This window comes from Telmatherina bonti (assembly GCF_933228915.1).
Source record: "Telmatherina bonti genome assembly, chromosome: 14".
NCBI lineage: Eukaryota > Metazoa > Chordata > Actinopteri > Atheriniformes > Telmatherinidae > Telmatherina > Telmatherina bonti.
The window spans coordinates 24,334,016-24,348,033 of NC_136612.1; the positions used below are offsets into that span (position 1 = coordinate 24,334,016).

At 41.3% G+C, this 14,018-nt stretch overlaps 1 protein-coding gene across 1 annotated transcript; it reads left to right on the top strand.

The window, feature by feature from the left end:
• The first annotated feature begins 1,433 nt into the window (after positions 1–1,433).
• cdc42ep4a (CDC42 effector protein (Rho GTPase binding) 4a) lies at positions 1,434–4,256 on the top strand. The gene has a single exon (XM_079252384.1). It carries the CDS (start codon positions 1,510–1,512, stop codon positions 2,563–2,565), a length of 1,056 nt encoding a protein of 351 aa, XP_079108510.1. The 5' UTR covers positions 1,434–1,509; the 3' UTR covers positions 2,566–4,256.
• The last annotated feature ends 9,762 nt before the right edge of the window (positions 4,257–14,018 follow it).

Consider the following 14,018-nt stretch of genomic DNA (forward strand, 5'->3'; position numbering starts at 1 on the left):
TTTGATGAAGTTCAATTAAATTTATTGGATTCCTTCTGCCTACCGGACTTTCAAGCTCAGTCCATAATATTTTCAGGCAGGTTTAGATCAGGACTTCAGTGAGGACAGTTCCAAAAGCACATAGTCACGGCCGTCTCTTTCCAATTAGCTCACAGAGTTGACATGTAATTGGATTAATGTTCTATTAGAACGTAGTTATCGCCACATTTCAACTGTCTGCTTTTGGGTTTTGAAGTTATCTTTTGGGTGAGTATAAATGTTATTTAGTAGTTTGTTTATTTTTGTCTTTTAAGCAGCACTTGACTTTTAACAGCACATTGAGTCAGACATCCCACAGCAGTGACTGTTGCACAATACAGAGATGATGAAAAAAGACTGTGTGAAGATTTTTGTCTCTTACCAAAGTTAATAAGTCTCCTTTTCTCTCCGGGAAGTCATCATCTTAAATTAGAGGCTCCTTTATCTCATGAAGGCTCAAAATAGTGAGCTTATGTTTAAAACAAACACACCAATACATTTGTTGTTGTACATCCTTCGAACCGACTCATAATATGACTGTACAGAAGGAGGACATACACAGCACAAGAGTCCAAGCAGCTGCTGCTTGCAGAATGTCTGGTTGGAAGTCTCTTAAGTCTTATGTCCATTGTGCAAAACTTCATCTGACTTCAAACGGTGACATATTCCAGCAACTTCCAGTCCAGTCCAGTTCAGTTCAGTTCAGGTCTTCTGGCAAAGTGACTACACCTCTACTTAACTCTACTAGACTGTGTTGGTCAATGATTTGAAACTTGTCCTGAAATTTCTTTGAATTATTTAAGATATATTGCCTGTTTTTATCATCAGAATCTTTGCTGGAAAGCCAGTTTGGCCTTGACGTCATGTCCGCAGTGAGTCTTTGTTAGCTTATGTCTCAAACAGAAAGTCACTTTTCAACAAGCAGAGAATGAGGGTTGGTGTTTTGGTGCCGTCAAAGCTGAGTTTCATTTCAGAAAAAACTCATGCAGCCCTCAAATATCCTTCTGAGTGATGCTTGGTTTGTGGTTGGTGTTTTGCTCACAGTTATGATTCTGTTTAGAAGTAAAGTCCTGCGGTGTTCCCCTTATCTTTTTTTATAGCGCTTTGGAGGTCATCTCTCAAAGATAATGGCAGAGCACTGCTTATCATTATAGCGTTGTGTAATTGATAGCTTTAACTCGTGCAATTAGTGGAACATTTGAAATTCCTAGAAACGCTTTTTATTTATGTTCTGGGATTGAACCGCCAAATGTGAAAGCTGTTTATAACTTAACGTAAGAGCTATGTACAAAGCTATGTTTGCATTGCAGCTGATTCAAGTTATTTTCCTCTGTTTGTTCTGTGTTATTCATTGGGTTTTATTTGAATTTTTCAGGTTTCCAGACAAATTGGAGCTGAGGATCAGGGATAATCTTTACTGCTGAAGAGGTGGTTGCTCTCTTCGAGGCCTGACTGTTTCTACATCTAAAGCAAATCCCAGAATCAGGCAAGATGCCAATCCTAAAACAGCTAGTATCCACATCCTCCCAGACAAAGCGCCGCTCACGTATGGACCTGACCAGGGAGATGATCAGTGCTCCTCTCGGTGACTTTCGCCATACAATGCATGTGGGCCGCAGTGGTGATGCTTTTGGAGACACTTCCTTCCTCAGCACGCGCTCAGGCGAGCCTTCCCCCGAAACCACATCCTTCCCCCGCTCTCCTCGGCCTGGTCTTCTGTCACGCACCTTTAGGAGCAGCAAACGCTCCCAGTCTGTGAACAGAGTGGACGAAGACGGAGAGAACAGCCTGCTGGTCCCTGGAAGTTCACCAACATTTGTTAAAAATGCCATGTCTCTGCCTTTTCTCAACAACGAAGACAGAGGGGACAGCTTGGTTGCAAAGAGTTTGTCTTCCAGTCCTTTTAAACAGCATGAGGAGTTGGATGGGAGCAGTGCAGCTGCAGCTGCACACTTCCTTGAACTGGAAGAACAAAGATTTGGTGAATTGACTGACCTACCAGAAAGCTCCAGTCACTTTGGAGGCGGAATGAAGCACGCAGAGTCCGTGATGTCATTCCACGTTGATCTGGGACCCTCCATGCTGAATGACATCTTGGGTGTGATGGAGAAAGAGGAGGATGATCTTGGTTATGAGGAGGGAAAGAGCAGTGAGGGCAGGGCCTCACCACCTGTCAGTACCCACGGCGAGGAAGAGGCAGGGGAAAATACGAGAGAAGACGAAGATGGGAACAAGCAGATGGAGACAGACAAAGAGGCAGCAGAGCTGCGCCAGAAAGCCTACATTCATCCAACCAGCTCCATTGATCTGAGGCCGGAAGATGGAGGACCGTACACCCCGGAGTACACCCCAGAGATACGGCCCAAACACTTGCAGCACCTTGACAGCTGCTCCATGTCAAGTTCTGGCTCTGCTGCTTTGGATGAAAAACCGAGCAGCCAGAATTACGCTGGTGATACAGACAGCGCCACGTTCAGCGCACCACCGGAGGAGGAGAGCAACTTCTCCTCTTTCTTGGAGGATGAAGATGATGAGATCCGTGTATGAGAGTCTCAAGTCCACTTTGAAGTAAAAAAAAAAAAAAAAAAGTGAGAAAATGAGCAAGCTGCAAAAGTGGTTTGTGGAACTGGCGAGCTCTTTGACAGTTTCACCTGAATGGGAAGAAAATGCTGTAGTCAGGTACTGTAGTTTTGATTTGTGGGAAAGATGAAAGACTCTCAAACGGCGGAGCTCCAAAGAAAATGTGACTTCTGTAGGATGCACTAACTCCATTCACCTCAGCGCCTTGCCCTACACTTACAGTCCATTTTAAAACTTCCCTCTCTTTTGAACACAGAGAGTGTCTGACATAAATGGGCAAACACTCACTGAATATGGAACATTCCAGAAATAAGCAAGGAGTGCTGGTTAAAATGGAACTTTAGTACGGGGGAAAAAAAAACACTTTCCACAGCTGAAACCCAGTTTAGCCTTCCTCTCTCTCCTTCTGTCTTGATGTGTCACATGTGCTTTTTTCATTTGGTTTGCCTCTCTTTCTCCCTTTGCTTTCTTTCCCTGGCTGGGGGACATCATGCGGCCATAGCTGAACAGAAGGCCTCTGTCACAGCAGGATCACTGGTGGGTATCTTGTCACAATAAAGGGAGCTGTGTTTGTTTCTGGAGTGCGAGGCCTTGCATCAAGCCTCTTTCATCAGAATATATTATTGTACTGCAGATCTATAAGACTTTTCTCCCTTATTCTCACTTCAAAACTCAGGGTCCCTATGATTTCTACTTCAAGGCTGCCATCTCCTGCTTTATAGCAGCACCACAAAGTCCAAACCAAAATTGTAGGGATTTTTTTTTGTTATTAATTCCCCAGCTGCCACACAAGCTTAAAGTCTTATGAATTAGGACAAAAAGGCTGCAAAGTTAATGGAGATGCATCGGGCTTGCTTAAAAAAAAAAATTTGTGTAACCACGGGAAACCGGAGGTTTTAAAAGTAGCGCAAGGCCTTTTAAATCTCCTTTTCATGAAAGAGTTTGCTGTTTTTCATGATTTCTATTGGCGCAAATTTAATCTTCTATTTAACTGGCATTGCAAGTTGAAACTGAAGAGTTTGATAACCACTTCCTTCCCCTTTTTTTTTCTTTTTTTTTTTCTCCTCTTTTTGTACATCCGAGCATCTGCAGTGATGCAACTGAACTGTAAAAATATAATACTCATTAGTCAGGGGGTGTGCTTTTATGTATGTTTAAACAGCTTCCACCACTACATAAGGATAGACCGTCACAGTAAATGTTGTCAAAGATCAAATGTAGATGCAGGCACAAGTAAAACCAGGCACTACTGGTATTGTTTCATACCTTTATTTGGTTTGTTTCTTTGCTTTTAGGTAAAAAAGAAAAGAAAGTTGCACACTCATTGCAGCCCGACTCTGCCTCTTGCATCATTAAAGCCATAAGGCTTAGGCTTACTTGCGCTGATTGATTTCACTGCCTTAACTGAGACTGACACATGTGCCAAATTATAATTTTCTAGCCAAAAATAATTCCTTGTGCAACTCACTTTTGGGAGAGCCTGTCCAATATGTTCGTCACTTGCTTCTCTGTATAGAAAGTCACGGTTGAATGCAGGAGATTTAAGCTTACAGGTTTAAAAGAATAAAAATAAACGGTTTCTTAAGGTGTACTATCATGCAGGAAAGTGGTAAAGAAGTTTGCATTACTGGATATTTATCACACACTACATTTTTGTGTTCAGGTAACTTCAAAGATTTACTATATGTGAATGAAAAGTTGTGTTTTCTGCATTATGTTTATTATGCCTTATTGTCGTCTTTTACTGTATATTTACAGCTTTCTCTGTATTATTCAAAGTAACCTATATTTTTCATTAAAAGAGAATCACTGTTGTATCATGTTTTAGCTCTCTTTGTGTGAATACATCAGAGGATAAAGCAAGATATGAATGTAGTTCTACTCAGTCAGCAGCCTGAACAAAAGAATTCCTTGAGTGCAGCCTTGGCTTCCTGTCACTATTCTTTGGTTCTCCCCAAAGAGGAAGGAAGGAAGCAATTCAGGTCGTAGTGGGACATGTGATTTAAGTGTACAAGCAGAAATGATATGATACTCTTGAGTAAATGTGTCTGAGAGAGTGTCTAAAATAAATCTTATTTCTAAGCAGTTGTTATAGATAATAAAGATGTGGCAGAATTGAGAGATGAATGAGGAAAGTTATTTGGCCTAGGAGTAGTAGTTCTCTGTCTCCTGATGGGAAGATGAATGAGTTTAGCATTTGCCCAAGACCATGATCCTACCCATCATCATGGACTCAAAACTGTCCTGTCACTTTCAATTTTCTAGACCATCCTTCGGCTTTTCACGCGCTACTGAGCCCCTCGCAGCTCAGGCAAAGTTCAGCGCACTATGTTTTGTTAGCACTTGCTGCAGACAGTTCAAGGTCTCACCCCACATCTCTCCACATTAAAGCTGTGTGCTCAAAACACCACTCCATTCCTCTTTAGATTCAGCCTTTCATCTTCACTTTAAGGGATCCTTAATCTTTCCACTTTCTCTCTGTCATGGCCACATTATTTCAGTGTCCAGTGTGCCAGAGGGCTGGGAAAAAGTAATTATTCTCACACTTGTGGTAAAACGGACCATTTATAAAGATTGTTTCAGTCAATACGAACCAGTGGTGGTATTGATCCTTCTTTTTTTCCTGCCTGTATAATGACATTATTCTTCGAACACGCTGTTGGGTTGTTTTTTTTTTGAGAAGGAAAGACCATCTTGATTAGGTAGAACTTTTATGTCTGATTTTGAGAAGTTTGTTTTTTTTAGTCACTCCTTTTTAATTAAATTATGCATCACTCTGGTATCCAACTGACCAACGTACCCTTCCACCACCCCACAGCCAAGAGGCAATCGGTTCACCAAATATGGTCATTTACTGCCATCTAGTGGTGGTGTGAAGCTTACATCTGGTGATGGACATGTTAGCGTGATGGTTAGTTTGAATTTAAAGTAAAAGTTGATCTTACTTGGTTATCATCTTCTTGCCAACGGAAAAAAAAACCAAATATTGTTTGAAGATTAAGACTTGTATTTAACGATTACACACGTGTTCTTATAGAAAAGAAAATATAGAAAAGAAGCGGCTTTAGGTCATTGCTCATGACTGTCAAATAAAAAGAAAGTGGAACACAACTGTTGTCTCAAACATTTCAACTTGAAATTGGAGACTTCTGATTTGTTCAGGGAGATCACCTCGACGGCCTACAACCCCCCCCCCCGACAAACCCATTGTAATTTGAGTCCTGCCTTGCAGCTGTTTCTTTCTCTCAAACACCCTGTTCCTAGTATCTCATCTGCTAGCAAGGCTGTCTAATGTCCTTTCCCACTGGTTTCCAACTTTCCTTAAAAAAAAAAAAAAGTGTATTTCCTCACTTGAGCTGCCGATGGGAGGCGCTCAGTGTCTTTAGGTTTGTAATGTCAGGACCCACCTTGTCTGGACCCACAACCTTTTCCGCCAAATTCCATCAGCAGACTCGCAACTCTTCCAAGAGGCTGAAGGCATGCTGAAATCTGGAAAGTATTAAACAACCTGCTGGTGGAGGGGACTGAGGAAGAGAAGGTGGGGGCTGGTTAAAGCAGAAAAAGAGGGGAAGTGAAAATTGGGGGATGGGGGACGAAAGGAACAGAATACAAAATTGTCCATATACCACCCTTTGCTTGGGTCTGTTTCTTCTCCCCTCCCACACACACACACACACACACACACACACACACACACACCCCAAAAAACAAAAAAATATACAGACCACTCCCCAGTCAGTGAAGAATTTTCTTTTATCTTGAAAAAGTGTTTCTTCTTAATTTAATTAAGTTTTTTTTCTGTTTTATGGATCAGAAACAAACAGCCATTTCTTTTGTTAATCCTGGAGGGAAAGGGAGGTGGGTCAATGTGTGGGTGTTATGCAATAGTAGTTGTGTTTAGTTGTTTGCACACAATTGATCAAAAATCAAACTGTTCCCCAAAAGTCCCCAAATGTGTGTTTGCGGTGGGTAACAGGAATGATGAGACTCAGTACTGGCCAAACATCCTTTTGCATGCTTTGATACGCATACATCAGACCGAATGTCTGCATATAGGCAGCAGGGCATACTGTGCCCAAGTGAGGGAGCCCACCCATAAAGCATGTATAGAACTTTAACAGCTCTGAGATAAGGTTTTTAAGTAAACAGAAAAAAAAAATCCTTCTGCAGACCATCTGGTCTTTCTTGTTAGAATTCTTCCATTTAGATTTCAGCATCTATTTTCCTCTTTCCTGCTAGGTGCAGAATGACTGCTGCTTTTGCACTTCCCGTCATCATTAATAACTGTCATTTATATTTGTTCAGCATTCAGAAAAGACTTTTCTCTTTGGTTCCCTTTTTTTTTTTTTTAATTGATTAAATCTCAACACTTATTGTCAGAACGGTTCATCTTTGCCTCTTCAAATGCTCCACATCTCCTTTCAGCTCAGTCAGCCAAGTTCCACCTAACCAAGCAAAGACCAAGACAGCAAAAGCTAACAACCGTTAGCATCAGGAAACATTTCTTTGGCTTTGAATTTGAAGAGATAGGCAAAATTATTCTTGGAGAAGATGTAGCGGTACGGATATTGATGTTAACAGAAGCAGCGAACATAAACATTCCAGCACCAGCATTGACCTCTTGACCCCTAAAACCTGGATCTGCAGGGCTGGCAGCAGGAGACCACACACACACACACACACACACACACACACACACACACACACACACACACACACACACACACACACACACACACACATTTAAGGGGGAGGAGAAGGGAGGATGCAAAACTTCTCCGATGTCCTCACCCTAAAGAGCTTCAGATGCCTGAACTGAGGGCTGTGAAAAATTAGACCAGGCTCCAAACATCAGTGCAGTCTTCCTGTCCGGGATTTTTGCAGGTATGTCAGAATGTGGTTATGGTTTTCTCATATGGAAAAGTTAGTCCAAAGGAAGCAGCTCCCATCCCCTGATTTCTCCCTCAGTTGTTGAGCAACGAGAAGTTTCCTTCATAAATGTGGAGATTGTGTCATAACCTCTTTGGCCTGCTGTCAAGTCCTCGGTGTAAAAATGTGTTTTTCCGTTGAGTGAGCTACAATTGCTTAACCCGCTTTCAACGGAGCAGATGAAAGCATGTGTTCAGCAGAACTGCATTGTTCCTGCTGCTGTTAATGAAAATTAGCCAGAACAATATGCAAATGCTTTGATGTCTTTTCGTGTTTGTTTGTTTTCTCTCTCTCTCTCGCTCTCTCGCTCTCTCCATAATTCACAGCATAAAATCCAAGCCTCACTTGCGATGTTTCACATGAACTCTCCCATTCTCCGCATCCAGAATGTAAAATCTGGACATGGAAGACAAAATTTTGCCTCAAGGATAGAAACAGTGATTCATCCCCTCATTTTCCATTCTGTCCTTCTGTTCTAACCCTGTTTCACTCTGCTGAAGGTCCTGCAGCCATGTGGGTCCCCAGGAGGTCCAACATGGCCCGCACTCAGCCATGACCACAATGGATAGAGCTGGGGGGCTCTGCTGCTCCCTGCCCCCTCATCTCTGCCAGATGCTGCTTCCCTTCCAAGGCCTGTCCACGGCTGGCTGACACTGAAGGAAGGAAAGCTGTCTGTGAATCATACACCCATACTGTCAGAGGTAGAGATCTACACATAAAGCTTTGGGCAGTTGTTGATGCAATAATGCACATTTGCAAACATTGGACTGCTGACATTTTGTTTTTCCCATCTGAATAACAAGTTATTAATTCATCTCTGGAAGAAGCTCCTGGTGGGGACACTTTTATCAGCAAGCCCATGATTGATAAAATAGGCTTAAAATGTTGATCACACACTGAGACCACATCCTTGCCAACATAGACTTGGCGCCATCCTCACAGAGGCCGTATGTCCATACAATGCAGCTCTTGTTCAGACACTGAATGCCCACAGTGGGCCAAAATAGTCTGAAGATGGAAGCAGGAGATCACAAAGGGTCACTTCCCATAGGCCAACTTTAAACTTTGACCTTCCAGTCCTTCATTTTAATCCCGTCTCTCTTCTGACATAATGACTAATGCCAGCGCCACTAATTCACAGCAAACATGAGCACAGAGGGGATGTTTCCAGGACTGATGCCTCATGTTCATCATGCTGTTTTTGTACAACACTTTCCTTTCATTTAACACCTCCTCTTGGCCACACTCTAGATTCATTTCTAATGGACCTGCATGTATAAAAGATATCTAGTCATCTGTGTGTCTTCAAAACCAATTTAAGCTTTTCCCATCCTTCATTGTACTCAGAAAAATTAAAGTTTGCAGATTCTGGATAATAGTTAAGAAGATGAATATTTTATTTTACCACAAGCAGATGTCAAAAAGTGAATAAAGGTAAGAAGCTCGGCGGCTATAATATTGCCTCAAAATGTTTCGCAGCTATTTTAAAGGATATTAAAGTTTGTCCACTTTGACATCACTTGGTTGTGTGAAACGAGGCAATGTTCACGCGTCTGCATTTGTAGAAACACAGTGTCAAGTGTTTGCGTTGGTTAACCTCAGAGATTTTATAGCGCTAATATCAGCCCTGCCACAGCCAGCCAACCAGATTTTCCATTACAGTGTATCACCTTCCTGTTTTCATGTGACTTTAAACACAAGCTCTGTTTCACTAGTGGAAACATTGCAACAGCTTAAAGGCTCTAACACTTTCCCCAAATCTCAATAGCATCATAAATCAGGGTGTGTTTAGAGACAGAAAACAACACTAGGGTGAAGAATCCCAGAGCTCCATGCAGAGAGATGACTTTAAAACACACTGCACTGGGTGTTGGTCCTCCATTAAACAACTCTGTCATCCAGTTTATGCTCCACTCCCTCTGGCCGTGACTCCCTCTGGGCTGAGCTGGAGAATAGAGGGGGAAAAGTCCAGTCGACGCTGGCTCTCTTCATCATCCTACAAGCCAGGTCTTACTCTCCTCTTCTGAATTTACACAGCCAATCAGTGCTGACACACAGATGTATTGTGTATTTATGTGGGCTCTTTTAGATTGGGTCGACTTTGTTTTTTCTTTTGATTTTATTGTTTGTTGTTTTGTTTTTTTTCACTCATTATTGGGTGGAAATGAGGCTTCAAAATCAAATATGCACCATTGACTTTGAAAAAAGGTGTGCCTGACTCCTCAGCTTAGAAGCTGCAGCTGAGCATGAGGCCATCTCCTGGATTTCCTGGATCAGACATCTGCTTTTTGGCAGAGTACCTATCTGGTAAAATCTGGTTGAAGACCCTCTTCACCCTCTCCATCTGTAGCTGTTCTAGTGCAGCACTGGCTCACTCATAGCACGATCTTTAAGGGGGGGAAAAAAAGTTATGTTGACAGCAAAAACCTCAAACTTCATGGGAGTGGAGCTTGTGTATGCAAGTGTAAATTCAGGAACGTGAGTGTTTACATGGAAGTTTGACCGACTTGGTGCGCAATAGTAAAGCTGGATAAAGTGTGAATCGGAACAGAATGGAGGAAAAAGAGAATGAATGGTTAAGTAACCATCCAAATGCCTTTTTTCCCCCACTATTCTCCTGCTGCATGCTCCAGCTGTGCTGCAGCTTTTTGGCCAGGAAGTGTTGGAGGAGGAGAGTATGGGGTGGAGGCTGGGTGAGGTCACTGTGCTGTTGGCCCCTGGGATGGGAGGATAGCTGAGAAGAGAGAAGAGACACTTGGCCCACTGTTGCAGCTCAATTTATTCATTCTTAATCTTACTGTTAACTGAGCTCTTCACAGGCAACATGGCGCATCCAAAGCATTCCAGCACACCACACAGTGCTGCCATTTAAACAACAATCAACCACTGACCCTCTCTTTCACATGTGTTCTCAATGCTCAAACAGATATAGTGAAAGTGAGTCACCAACAGAGTTGTAGTCATATTTAGAGACCACTGTGAGTGCCTGGCCCTGCATGCTTGGGATGCCTTGGGTGTGACCAGGGTGGCCTGCAGTGTGTGTGTCTGTGTGTTTTGGGCTGCTCCAGCTGCCTGTCGTCTGCAACGTCCCATCAGTTCTTGCAGAATGAGGACCGCTAGCCAGCCAATGACTCAAGCAGACAACAAACTCAGTAAAACACACTCATATGCACCCAGAGGAAAATATGTAATGGAAAGACATGCAGATAGAAAATGGAATTTCCTGATCGTGACCAGATTCATTTGGAAAATAGACAATGATCATCTTTTTTGGGCTGTTAATGATTATTTCAAACATTTGGAGGATGGAAACACGCAGTCAACATTAAGCTGAAAAGCATTACTAGTCAGAGCTATATTTTAATACAAAGGCAAGTCAGAAATTCTGTCAGCAGACTTCTCAGTCTTCCATGACTTTCCAGTCCTCCATTGTGCAACGATACACTCTAGTTGATCTGGTGACTCTCAGGATTTGGCCTGCACGGCCCACTCTCTCCTCCCATAACCATGTGTGTAGTTTTTACAGACTGAAGGTCTACAAACCCAACCATGACCTCAGAGAATTAAATATTCTCCTTGGAAAGCCCCCCACATCCCCAAAGTGGTGTTTAGCTTGTCAGCTGCATTGTGATTTTCTGCACCGTTTTCTATGTGTGTCTGAGAATCAGAAACAAGAAAGAAAGAGATACTTTGCACTGAACATGCATCTCTCAGCTGTTGAGCTTTTAGCCAAAACAAGATTGTGGTGTTTACACCAAACATAAGTTCATCATCAAAAGTATTAACATCCTGTCCTGCAGGAGTTCAGCTTTTTTAAAGTGCTTGAAGCGAAACTGTAAGCTCAGTGTTATGAGAGCCCAGGTAATTGTTTTGAAAGGGTAACTTTATTATGGAAAAAAAAATAAAAACAACCCCTGTTTTCAATTACCCTCTTCCGTCCCATCCCCCAAAACCCTAAAAAAGTGGAGGTTCAGTGCAAGCTGCCATGCACCATATGGTCAAGTACAGGCTTTAATGCAGCTTTTCTGACTGTGCCTTCAAAACCTCAGCTGTTGTTCTGAGAAAAACATATATATAACATTTCTTTTCTTAACTTATTTTTAATTGAAATGAAAAAAAAAAAGTGGCATGATGCCAAAGCTTAGTATTTACACTAACATGACCACATGGTATAAATTTAAAAACGCTGTTCTCCTTGCAGCTTTTTCTTGACCACACCCAACTTTTATTTTGTCACGAAAGGGTAAAATCCATTACATAAAAGAACACATGTTTTGAACCACTCATATGGGTGGGGGAAGAGGCTACAGTCTCATCTGGAATGTGTAAAGCATAACAATACATCCCAACGTCTCTCCTCACACTAGATAGAGAGAGATGTTCAGCAGGCATGGGAGTGGGTGGGATCCTGACAGAGTTGTATAGGAAAAGGCTGGGGGCGAGATAGATCAAGCAGTTCTCGCTGTGCCTGTCTTCATATATGTGAAAAACGACCAACTATGGGAAGAACATTTCTTTAGTTTGTCTGGCTAGGTTATAGTGATAATCTGCTGGATTTGTGTTTGATGGGGATTTCAGACACATCTTTCATGATAAGCAGAGACTGCTGGTTTGTTTATGCTCCATATTTCACAGATATTATCCCACCATCTAACAACATGAGCGGTCCTGTTATACATTCCCCAGATTTTCCTTTGATGAATTGGCAGCTTTTGCAGCAAACTGCTTTTTCGTGGTTTCTTCTATATTGTGTGCATTAACAATAATGTCTGTTGCTACCCATCTAGTTATGCATGCTCCATCTTTTTGTGCAGAAATAGAATTACCCATGGATTTACTTATATTACAGTATTTCAACTGTCTCTGTTCATTATACGTTGTCAGATACAAGACCAAAAAACCATGACACAGCTGTGTTTTTGCCAAAAGTTTTGTTTTATACCACATAATGTCCCTTCAAGACAAACTAGAGATGTGTGGCGTCCACAATGGTAGGTGACTGCAGTTGTTCTCTTTGAAAAAGCATGAAGCAACCAAGAACTTTGCAGCAAGTATGCAATCAGTTCCCCACAACTGATGCGATCAGCTTATCCTACCAAAAGCTTTAGCCATGCATATCCTGATGATTCATAGCTTCGGCAGGCAGAGCTTAAATGTAAGCATGGGAGTTGATTTAATTATTAGTTGGAAGCTATGCTGTCCGTCTGTCACCAAATGATAACTTGGATAGGCTCCAGCTTCCCGCGACCCTGAATTAGACTAAGCTGCTAAGAAAATGGATGGATGGATGGATAGATGGATGGATAGATGGATGGACTATTCAATTAAGTTAAATCATTGATTCAGGATGAAAAAGGAAAAAACTGGATGTGATTATTAAAACAACACCCTTATTTTTACCCAATGCCAACTGTTAAAATTCCCCTCTACTGCATTTGGGTGATCATTATCTAGAAATTGTAAATCATGCAAAGTAACAATGTGACAGCTATAATTTAACATCAGTTTTTTAATGTTAAAAATATTTAATAGAAGTTTTGACAGTCTGGCTTTTCTTTTTACAATTTGAGGGCTCCCAACTTGAGACTTTGAGATCATACTGTGCCAAAATAATCATTTATGAGACCCCATTTTAATTTTCTGCACTAAATTCTCTCAAATGTTTATTCTGCTTCACATTATCGTTGCCCTTTGGACATATAATGTTCATGTAATGTGTTATGATTTGATAAAGGGGAAAAGCCTTTGAAGCAAGTCTGAAACCTTGTTTGTGCCATCTGTTATCTTCATTTACATTTCACTAGTAACACATATGCTGATATTTACACAACATTCAAAAGTACTTAAAATAGACCATATAGTTGCAGCACTGTGCTCAATTTATTATGGGTATGCAATTTTTTAGCACAAGCCATAAAAAAATAGGCACAGAGCTCAACATGTTGAAGCTGCAGAGGCAGTTTTATAACGCAAAACTATACAGTTTCATAAAAATAAGTTTGTTAAATTACTGAATTTTCTGCATGAATTGCATTAATGTTTTTAAAATTACAACCATAGCTACATTTTGTTGAAATGACTCATATGATCAACAATCTTATAGTTACAACAATTTTAAAACAATTTAAAAAAAAAAAAAAAAAAAATGTTTTCAAGAGTATTTATTAATTCTATAATTTTCTTAACTGCTTAGTCCAAATCAGGGTAGCAAAGAGCCTATCCCAGCAATCATTGGGCGAGCGGCAGGGTACACCCTGGACAGGTCACCAGTCCACCAATTTGGTTAAAATCTTATTAAAAATTAAAATAGATATGGTTTGGCTACAGATTACACTGTAGCACATGAGAACAACCCTTGTACATAACAACAGGCAAAGTAAAACACAATTACCTTGCAATCTAGGACACTGGCACATGTTATATGCTTTATGTGCACAAACACACATATTAGGTATTGTATTGTGAAATTGAGTTACACTTAATCATACTGG

Bases quoted from the DNA above. Each gene is read 5' to 3' on its own strand.
- cdc42ep4a (XM_079252384.1), top strand. From the start codon at position 1,510: ATGCCAATCCTAAAACAGCTAGTATCCACATCCTCCCAGACAAAGCGC.